At 38.8% G+C, this 11419-nt stretch overlaps 1 protein-coding gene across 1 annotated transcript; it reads right to left on the minus strand.

Annotated features, from left to right (window-relative positions):
• Positions 1 to 364: 364 nt before the first annotated feature.
• LOC131310000 (actin-related protein 3) lies at positions 365 to 11214 on the minus strand. The gene is made up of 9 exons (XM_058336761.1): positions 10742 to 11214; positions 10122 to 10587; positions 5242 to 5388; positions 4824 to 4916; positions 4511 to 4630; positions 3467 to 3577; positions 2272 to 2397; positions 2106 to 2204; positions 365 to 924 (listed from the first exon to the last, which is right to left on the minus strand). Exons 1-9 carry the CDS (start codon positions 10789 to 10791, stop codon positions 844 to 846), a joined length of 1293 nt encoding a protein of 430 aa, XP_058192744.1. The 5' UTR covers positions 10792 to 11214; the 3' UTR covers positions 365 to 843.
• Positions 11215 to 11419: the final 205 nt, after the last annotated feature.

Below are 11419 nucleotides of genomic sequence, written 5' to 3' on the forward strand. Positions count from 1 at the left end.
TAGTTTAGCTTAACCTATCATCTTTCTGGTGTGATCTCAGAGCAGTAGCATGGAGTGAAGTGCATGCATTCTAGTGCATATTTTCAGAAGAGGTGGTAAAGGAGACTCATGGACATTTTAGTAAAACATGTTTTGAAAATGTAATGGAACCTTAACTCTATTTCTTTTAATGATGTAATATCTTCAAACTCTTGGAATTGGATCTATAATTTAATGACTAGAACTAGGTGATCTCTTTGGGATATTATGTAAGATAATGTGAGTTTTATTTATGAAAAGTTATCTTTATTTATGTTCGAAAATCGAGGGCGTGACATTCTATAACAATCTCAACCAATAACTTTGCAAACAGTACATCAATATGTAAAGATTAGCATCGTAAATGCATGAATGAAAAATCTGGATTGATTACAAATGAATGGAACTTCTACTTATTATGCCAACTCCTCCTCAATCCAATCCAAATGAATCAATCAACCTAATTGAGAATGTCCTATAAGGGAATATCAACTCCCAACAAGAATGGGGAAAAAAACTTCTTATATCAGTGTTATCAATATAGACGCCTTTAGACTCCTTTAGACTTGGTCAGTCTTCGACTACTTGCTTCCCCTACCCTAAAAAAGAATACAAAAACTTCACTTTCATACAAATCAAACTAAGGATATATTGTACACCATCTCCTGCAAGCTAAACCTCTAAATTACACACGATTTCTGCATGTAGATTGGATCGCCATATCTGGAGCATGTTGAGGTGGAAATGATGAGGCATTCCATTTTCCCATCTTAAGCACACGATCGTTAAATGGCCATACAACATCTCCTGACATAGTTATTCGCATCAATACATCCCCTTGAAAACAGGATTCGTCCGGCAAATGCTTGCCCCATGTTCTTCATATTCTGCTTTGGTGTGACAAGCCTGTACATCATATCCAAAAATCCATACTTTTTCACTCCCATATAAGAGTGTGCTCATAAGCAAATACAATTCAGAATTGACAAGAAGAAAATAGTCCCTTATAAGGCAGTAATGGTTTTATGCTTGCCATGACAATGTCAGGCATCAATTTTATTGCATTGCAGTACTTCTCCGACAATAGATGCAAATGGCAAACAAACTGACCCTTACTAATCAACACTCGTCTTCTAGCAGTAAGTACGTTAAGCCCCTTGGCATGATTGTCGCCAAAAAGTATCTCTTTGGCATGATTGATAGTGCTTAGTTTTCACCAAAATTGTGGAAGTGAAAATTACAATCAAGGGTGTCAAAATAGGAAGTTTCAAGACACATCTCCTCCATGATCTATGCCATACAAATATGGGTGCAAACAAAAAACGGAAACAGGTGATGAATTAATGGCATCAACAAACGGAGAAAAACAGAATTAGAACCAAGAATACACAATTCTGCATATAAAATAGCACAAACAAAGCAGAACCTAGCCAGAATCCCAAAGAATTCATGGCATTAACGTCAAACCCATTGCACAAGCTCCCACATACAGCACAAGCTGCAAAGAGGTAGTAGTAGGCAAACGATCTCCCCTTTTGGGTAGACAGTGGACTCGTTCTTGGCTTATTGCCATCATGCCAAGTCACAACCTCGATTTCATGGCATCAAGGTTCAATGTAAATTCCAAAACAAAAGGCATAGTTTTCCTGAATCTAAAGTATCAAAGGGCCACACCAGACTCTAAAATCAGCGTTTCCTCCACTATCCATATAGCAAAGAAAGTAGTGGCCTCTTTCTTGGCATCAACGGTTAACAATAGTGAATATTTCAAAAATCTATTGAAGCATAAACGAGGTACTTGTATTGAAAATTAATGACTATTCCTGACATTTGGACCTAGTATTGCAGCCTTGCAGGCACCACTAATCTGCTAAAAAAGATAATTACAACATGTGACCATAAACAATACACATGATTATCAAAGAAAAAAAAGCACAAAGCACGTTCCAAATACAAACAACACCATGGAGAACATACATAATGCTAAGGTTTAAGAATAACCATGAGACCTACAAATTCTACCTGTACATGAAAAGACTAACTAAAGTGAGCCAAAAAGTATTCAAGTTGCAGAGACAAAAGCATACCGCAAAAAATTCTGGCGTTGATGCAAGGACAGAGCCTCCAAACCATACAGCATAACGCTGGATGGGATGGCTGACAACATTGACCTCCACCGGTTGTGACTGGTGCAGGAAAAAATCATTACACAATTGGTGCAAATTATTTATAAAAAATAATGAAAATAAGTACCTTTAATTCTCCATCAAGCCGCGCATCAGATGCAAGAACACGAGCATCCACAATCTTCTTTAGATCCCGTTGTAATCTTCGGTTGAAGTCTTTGAACATTGTTGATCCACCAGACAAGACAATATTCTAAAAGAAGCATTGCAATGAATAAGCTTCTGAAGTCCAAATGCATATGTAAACCAATTTGAAGAAATATATCTATATTTTAGAGAAGTAAATCCAGTTCTGGAACACCAATAGAAGTAACCCCTATGCTGAAAAAATTTAACAAGCTGCACTAGGCCTGCGTCAGTGTAAGCCCAAACTCAGTTCAATGTAAAAACAAATTGAGGCGTCAATGTTCTACTAAAAACATGGCTGACATTTGGCATTCCCACGTGTCAATATTTGTTGATTCGGCTACGAGGAGAGATGAAGAGGCACGGAAGAGCTAATATAGCCCAATATGAGAACACTATAAAAAGTGCACTTATAGATAGTAAAAACCCATATGAACTTTGCTAAATAAGGTTAGACAATCTCATATTATCGAAGAAATTGAGGAATCTATATACTCTAGACTTTATAACAGTTTTAATTGTTGTCCATTTGTCGGAGGCCCATGGACTGAAAATCTGTAATCTGGCCCAATTAGGCATAAGTAGGCTAGCAAAGTGGTAAGTAGATATGTCATCTGGACAAAACCTGAGGCTTAGACGTTACAATACACACTACAAACTGAGTTTAATTGTTTTTGAGCAAATGGGAAATGTCAATGTCACATGCATAGCGAAGTATTGTAACTTAACTCATAGTTCAGAGCATCTACTTTACGGGAGATATACTTCTGATGGGTTTTGATATCCACAAAAAATCATGAACACCGAAACAGACCATTTATCAGGGCGAGCAATGTAACAACTCTTCCTAGTGTTTCATAAGAAGCATATGCCCAAAGGAGATGTGGGAGTATTCGCAAGAAAATTTTTGATATTTGGGGTGTAGAGGTAGATTCATATGGGAAAAAAGAGGGGAGTTTTTTCAGTAGGTATCTTGCCCACTACATTTGGTGTTTAGTTGTTTTTTCTATTTCCTTCATCTCGTAATATTTTGTTATTATCAATGAAATATTATTTTCTTTGCTGTTCCAAAATAAAAAATAAAAAATGACCAAAAACCAAAACGTGTATCTTGTTCCTCAAGCAATGTACTTCACCTTATACAAAGCCCTTCTTGTGTCAATTGGTGCAGACTGAATACACTTGTCAATTACAGCTGGTAGGGGCATCGTAAAATCATTGCTATAAATCTCAGGATTAAAGAAAACCTGCACCAGTCAGATTAATCATCAGAATGACTACAGTACCATACTGTGGACATAAATCTATTCACAAACAGAATAGAATAAGTTAGTCACTCCCATCCACCCCGCCCTTTTCATTTGTTTTAACTAAGGCACTTGAATACCAAGCATTAACTTTAACTCACTAGATTAATTGATCAGCTTACCATAGTATTTTTTTAAGATTCTTGCGGGATTCAAATAAAGGTGATGTCAGTTTTCATCATGCCTAGATGTGATCGTCTAGATGTGAATGAATTAACTACACAAATCCATTGGGCAATGTTGTGCACATATATATGCCTTGAGCGTGAAAGTACAAGGAGAATTACAGAATAAAATAGAAGTTTTAGGAGAAACATTGAGTCAAAAGAGTTTAAAGGAGGAGGACTAAAACATAACATAAACGTAACCTAAGTTCCAGTAGATGTGGAAATAGCGGATATGTAAAGATTGACTACCAAGAGATGCAAAAGAGTTAACAATCTTGTTATCTTGGTTAGATAATGTTTAACAGAGGAGAAGTTGAAGTTGAAGATGATGTGACCCACAAGTTCAAAATACGTTAGAGGTTAGATAATTCCTTTATGTGCTACTTGCTCGGGAAAGTTCAAGGCAAGGGTAAAGTATCTCTAAGTATGATAAGACCTAGTAATCATAAGAGGTAAAATATGACAATCGGATAGACTGTGCTCCACTTAAACAATGCAACCAATAGGCAATACCAGGTATCTTTTCAAAGGAACCATAAAAATGGATGAATGAAGCCATGAGGTGCTCATACCTAGTTACATGAGCGTGACTTTCAAATCGAACCATAACATCATTATCATAATCAGAAATATAGTAGGATCATTTTTTTACCAATACCAATATAACAAAAGAAGCAAAAACTTGTAAAGAAGAGGGAGAACAAACCTCAGGGCCAAGAAATCGTTCGTAACCGACATCACACGAATATGGTGCCCCTGTCTTAGGTTTAATACCTCTATATTGCTTGATGTACTTAGATGGTTCTTTGTCATGCTTATTATACTCCTAAAACAATTAAGAAAGCAGGATTTGTCGTGAGAATAATGCTGGATGAATACACATCAGATATATGTGATTGCACAATGATGAAAGTAATACAAAGTACAAAGGGGCAATAAATCTATCTTTGCTGATAAAATTGCATCTGTCTTTGTCCAAAGTGCAAACTCATGAAGGCAGTAAGAGACTAATAGCCTACCTTGACAATATCAGAACAAGTGTAGCAATATGTTTCCTTCACTTTTCGAGCTACTTCAAATGAATCTTCAGGTGGAACATGCTCTCCTCTTTCCTACATGAAACATTGTCAAAACTCGAACACCATGAAAATTAAAAATACAGATATCCATTCACAACAATGATGCAAAATGGCAAGGTCTTTATACTTGCAGGGTCATGCAAGAGGATACAGTGTATGTAACAATCTAGAAAGCCCATAAGATCCAAGAGTGAAATTGAAGGAAAATTAGGCACAACATCATCTTAGCAAAAATTGTATATTATCTTTTGACCAATAGTCACCATTAAGTAGCACAACCCTGCCATTTTGCCAAAAAAAGTTTGGGTTCCATGGTCCTATTTTAACATAACGTGAGTGGAAGCTGAAGACGATATACCCGCATAAGCTGCTGGATGAAGAGAGTTACATCTTTTCCAGCAATTGGAATGGACTTAATGCTGCTCCCAATAACGTAACCATCTGCAACAGGGACGACATGAGTAGCCCCATCTCCAATATCCACTACAACCCCTGTCATCTCACACTAAAGACAAGTGCAGGTTAAGATTGTGGACACATGAATACATCCATCTCCTAAAGTAATTATATTTGAATAGAGTCGAAAACATCATCAAGGACTATTAAAGAATTACAAATAAAAAACTCCTGTTAACACAGGACATGGAAAGAGTCATTTGAAAACATAGATGACCCTAATTCAGAACGGGGTATTTAATAAGGATTCAAGGAACAATAAAACAAGGTTCATAATTCATGCCTGGCTTCTGTGGGAACCCGACATGATTTCAAAAAGATTCCAGTATTCTCTCTTCCTTTAATAACTTGACAATTCTCAACTCTCTCCCTCCTACCACAAACATTCTCTTTCTGGGAAGGAGACATACTTCTCTGGTTCCATTTCACCTTAGTTTCACCCATTTTTCATTCCCCACACGACCCAACACCTCTCACATCCCTTGTTTTCCATTCTCAAAAGCACCAACTCCAAGCAGATTTGCAAACTGGAAACAGCATACAACCTCCACACTACATCTAAACACAAATTAAAACATCATAACTGGTGTTCAGACTATCTTAGGTCACAGTAATGAGTAGTCTTACTCTAGCATAACAAATTCTACAGTTTGATTTTCAACTTTTGGCAAGTGTTTCAGGCATCAATCTGTCTTGAATTCCACTTTCTATGGTTTTATTCTGGTATTTGTTGTTGTGTGTTAGCATTTTTGGGTCTAACGTTATACTGGCATATGGAATCAGCATGATTAAAAGGAAATAACAATGTCCGAGATGGGATAACACCACTGATTTGTTACTATATTCATTGACAGCAACATAACATGGGTTGAAATCTGAAAACACCTATTAGAAAGGCTAAATGTAGGCTCTACTGTGAAGGGGAAAATCACCAGCGATGGGCAGATCGTAGATTGGAGTGTGAGAGGGTGCTGAGCGAAGTGAGAAATGAGTGCAGATCCACAATTGGTAACAGACACAACAAGCTGGGCAAGACGTCGCCAGAGAGCACTGTTCAGCCATTCAGCAGAGCATGCAACAGGCCAAGCCAGAGGAAGACAGGATCAAACAAGAAAAGATATAGAGCACAAAGCAAAAGATCAGTGAAAACGTTGATCACGACAACTTAGCGGAGATTGAATGTCAGTGCTTCCTAGAGAGAGGAAAACGAAATTAGAGACAAGGAGAGAGAGAGAGAGAGAGAGAGAGGAGTACTTTGGAAGGAATGATGGGATAATTTTGTTATTTTAAGGAGCAAGGATAATATTGTCACTTGGAATGTACTCGCCTTATATTTTTTTTAACCTAACATTGCCTCCATACATGATTAAGAAGAAGTGTTGACAGTAAGCGATAAGGTGCTCCATTATCAAACACCCACGGGGCCGATGTAGCATTCTCATTCACGATTTTGGTAAGAGGGAAGATTAAGAGAGGGAAAAGTAAACCGGTTTACGGCAACCATTTCCTCTCACCCAGTTGTCAATGGCAGAAAGTAAAGAACACACTTGCCTTCGCAATTACCCTAAAAATGCACTCCAACATACCAGAAAGGAACACCCCTGGCTGCTTTCTTTCCTGTGCTAATCATAGGAATGTTTCATTCTTCTTGTATCGTTAAACGAACCTTGGTCCTGGATTTTGTCATTAGCTGGGAGGGATTGAAGATGATGAATAAAGGAATCAGTAGAGAACATGCACCCAAACCAAAGAAGGAACCGAAGAAAGTCAATAATTCAGTTTCAGTACTCAAGCTCTGGCACTCGTAGAAAGAGGCCGGTAGGTTCATCCGTTGAGGTAGCCGGTAGGTTCATCCGTTTAGCCCCGCTTTTTAAGGTTTAGGGAGGGTAGCTACGGATAAGGCACCGATAAGAGAAAGAGGCAGTCTGATAGCTTTCTTTGTGGAAAGTATCAAGTAATCCAATATCCCGCTTTTCGAGTTTAGGCTTCATATTTAAAGGACTCAGTAGAGCCACATTCTTTTACTTAGGAATCCCTGCTACATTCTTTCTTCTCAATTTTCCACTCATCCAACGGATCGATACCTGAAGTCAATATACTTAGCAATAGAGATTAACATGTAAAATATGGGTGCTGACATGGCACTACTCAAGATAGGGATAGGCATACACAACCCAAAAGTGTTTTGCCCAGTGTTTGGACAATTGGCCTAGGCACCTAGGAGCCTAGGCATTGAATTAGGCGCCAGGGTGATTAGTCAACCGCTAGGAGGGATTAGTCAGTGACTAATCAGCAAGGCGGCAGGGCGGGATACGGCAGCTAGGCGAGATTAATTGGGGGTTAAATATGTAATTTGGTAAATCTAAGGAGTTAAATGTTGTGGTAATATAACGTATGGGTTTTAGTGAAGTTTTAGTATTATATATACATGTACACTATACAGTATAAACGGTCTAAATCTAAACCTAATCTGTGTTTATATGTAGGCTATAAAATAAAACTACATCTATGTAGGAGCGTTTGTACTGAAATAAGCTGAAATCATGCGTATGTAGGCTCTGTTTGTTGTGAAATAAACTGAAATAGTGTTATGTTCTACTTACTCAAAACTTCAGGAGGGGAGAAGGAGAATATTTTATAACAAAAAAATGACTAATCTCTATGAGCCGATTACCCCCATTAATCGGCCTAGGCGCTGGGCAGTGCCCCACTGGCTAACTAGCTCCTAGCGACTTTTAGAACATTGATTTCGCCCAAACATATCCACCCTAAACTTGTTCTACTCCTACATGATGAAAATACTCTTGTGAAAGAATTCCACTTGTCCTCCTCGAGACAACTTAAACACACGACAACCATTTCCTCAGGCATATAACATCACAAGTTACACAGCTTTACAGTCTCTATCTTGAAATACTACTGCAAGTTGTTTACATTGCTGGAAATTAACTATTACTACAAAACTCATTCGTGTTTACAACCCACACAACAGCTTTTGCATCGATCATCAGGTTCATGGGATCTTTATTTATCACTCCCTCCATTCCTAAATGAGAGTCCACTTTCACTTTTTTCTTTTATTTTTATCTTGTTTATATCTTTCAATTTATAATATTTTTTGTGGTTTTAAAAATTTTGTCTAATAAAATAAATTGAGATCTATTAAACAAGATCCATATTGGATATTTTTAGCATTATAGATTGAAAGATATAAACAATTTTTTGAAGTGTCCAAAATAGCAACATGGACTCTCATTTAGGAACGGAGGGAGTAACAAAAATATACATGGCACTAATTACTGTCATTTAGCACAAAGGTAAAGGCGGATGCAGAGGGCTCAGCAAGGCGAATGTCTAAAGTTCTATTCACAGAACTTACTAAAGCAAATTCACAATTTCAAGCTTTCCTCCTATTTCAAAACCACCCGCAATTAGAATGCCCTATTTTTCCCTCATCTTTTTTCCTTGTAACTTCATAACAGAAAGATGAGGGAAACTAAGAAAACAGTGGGTCTGTAATGAAGATAAGCTCCGTGCCCAAGCTTAAGCGATACCTCCTTCCTTCCCGAACAAATCCATCCCAATATAACAAGTCTGGCTCTTTCATCAGTAGAATTCATGTTAAAGACCCCCTCCCCTATCTACCACAGGGCCTTGGGTTTACATAAAAGCAAGAACTTCTCGTCCACGCACTACAAAAAGTAACAACGTAAACGGAATCTTCTCCTAACCCAGACATGCAGAAAGGGACAAAGAAATAACATCATTGCACCTATACTTGGTCTGTTTTCAAACCAAAGCGATCCCAATATTTACGATACAAACGTAAGACACAGAATAATGTTGACGACTACTGTTTAAATTTACTATCTTTAATTAGCTTGAAAGACAGAGCAGCAAATCAAAAAAATCTGTTCTGACATCCTACCAAATACTTCTGCAGTTTATCCATGATTTACAATTCATGTAATGCACACTTCAATAACAATCAGATATCCGTTATCAAACAACAAAACATGCATATTGAAAGTCTGCAACATATCAAATTACTTAGGCCAAGTTTCCCTACGGAGCTAAAGGGCTTATTTCCCTTTGTATTTTGTAAAGGAAAATAAGCCCCGTAGTGAAACTTAGCCTTAATCTTTTCATATATGCAAACGCAGGCTCCCCAAAAGGCATTACATAATGATTGCACTATCATTTGGAACATTGCAGATACTAACTGTGTCCCCTAATGGATCGCTAGAATTCACAAGTGAGATGCAGACAATTTGTTTAGTCAAGGAGTCAAAAAGGCAACAATTAAGTAACTACAATATGTAACTTAGGTGTACTGAACACTTTATTTGTATTGTGTTTCGCAAGATACTGTTCGATAATATATTGTCAATTGCTTTCAAAATACCAATGTCACAAAATTAAGCGGCATTAAGGAAACTATAAAACTTCTATTTCTCATTCACATGAGACATTACAAGTGTCTAAACTGTTGCGTAGTACAGGTGTCAGACATATATCTAACATCTCAAATCCCCCTCAGCAAACATCAAGTGTACACCGGTACTACATACTATAGAAGAATCCAAATAACATAGATCAATATTCTACTCTCACTCTTGAGACTTGGTAGTTTCCTAATGGATTGCAGTAAACAATAAACTGTAAGCGAGCTGCAGGCAAATTGTTAACTTAAACCACTATTTCGTTCATAAACAACAAAACTTATTTCCTCAAGGATGTAAGAAAACATCACAATGTAAGTCTTTACGGTTCAATACCAACCTTTGATGTCGTGTACCCAGCTGCAAGCGCGAGCACCGGCTGCACCGCGATGTAAAGCCCCGGCACATTGAAAGTCTCAAACATAATCTCACCCGTGTACTCCCGGCTCTCCGGCGGAGTCAACGGACTCTCAGTCAAAAGAAAATAATGATCCTCCGGATCGCAACGCAAGTAATTGAATATACACTGCTGCCAAAACCTCTCCATGGCATCCCAATTATCTACCTGACCGTTCCTAATCGGATGCGTTAACGTATACGTACTATTAGATTTGGATCTAGACAAACCCTCGTCTCCTATGAAGAAATCGAGATCGGCCATGACGCCAGCGCTGTGCTGCGCCAGCCAGTTGCTTCCCTTCGCGGAAGAGCTTCGGGGTTGGTTCACGAACGAATCGTTGACGGCGACGACGGTGGGGACCACGAAACACGGCTCTACGTTACCAGCGAATCCCATTTTAGTATACCTGCGGTCGAGAAAAAAAGTAGTTAGGGCAAAATTTGCATCGAGGAATTATATCAAACAGGTGGTGGGTGTTGTGTGTACGCAAGTGAGGAGTATACTATCAGATTTGGATTGGGGAATTGCATCGAACAGGTGGTGGGTGTTAGTAGTAGTACCCGGTGCCGTTGTCGATGACGACGGCGGGGCGAGAGGTGGCAGGGTCCATATGAGAGAGGGGAGAGAGGAGAGAGAGAGTGGAGGTGGATCTGCGGGTGAGATCCGAGGAGGGGTTTAAGGAGGGGGGTGATCATGGTAGTTGGGAGTAGGCGGAGGGCGGAAGTGAAAACGACGGCGTAGATTGGAAGCAAAATGGTGGGTCGAAGAAGAAGAGAAAGGTGGCGGTGGTGGTGGTGGTGGTGGTGGTGGGGTTTTTTACGCCATCCATTTCATATTTCATCGACGGGCAGATGAATTGTAATCATTGGCTTCTGTGCTTCTCTCTCGCTCTCTCTCTCTCCTGTGTCTATCGGATTCTTTCCTTGGCAACGACTATGCAACGACTCTCTCCCTCTCTCTCTCTCTCTCTCTCTCTCTCGTTGCTACTCCAATCGAGTACTCGACCGGTCCTGTCTTTTGTGTCAGTTTCGTTGGGTGCGGCGTCGTGATTTTTATATGTGACGGTAATTTTGGACCGCTTGATTTAATTTGCAGCACGCTGGAAGGTAAAACGTCCAACTCGACTCGGTACGAACTTTGCGTACAGGTTTTGTGCCGCAAATATTCTAAAGGGAAAATTTCAAAATATCCCCCAACATTTACACCAAAATTCAATTAGATTATCAACCTTTCAAAAA

This window comes from Rhododendron vialii, chromosome 12a (genome assembly GCF_030253575.1).
Source record: "Rhododendron vialii isolate Sample 1 chromosome 12a, ASM3025357v1".
Lineage (NCBI taxonomy): Eukaryota > Viridiplantae > Streptophyta > Magnoliopsida > Ericales > Ericaceae > Rhododendron > Rhododendron vialii.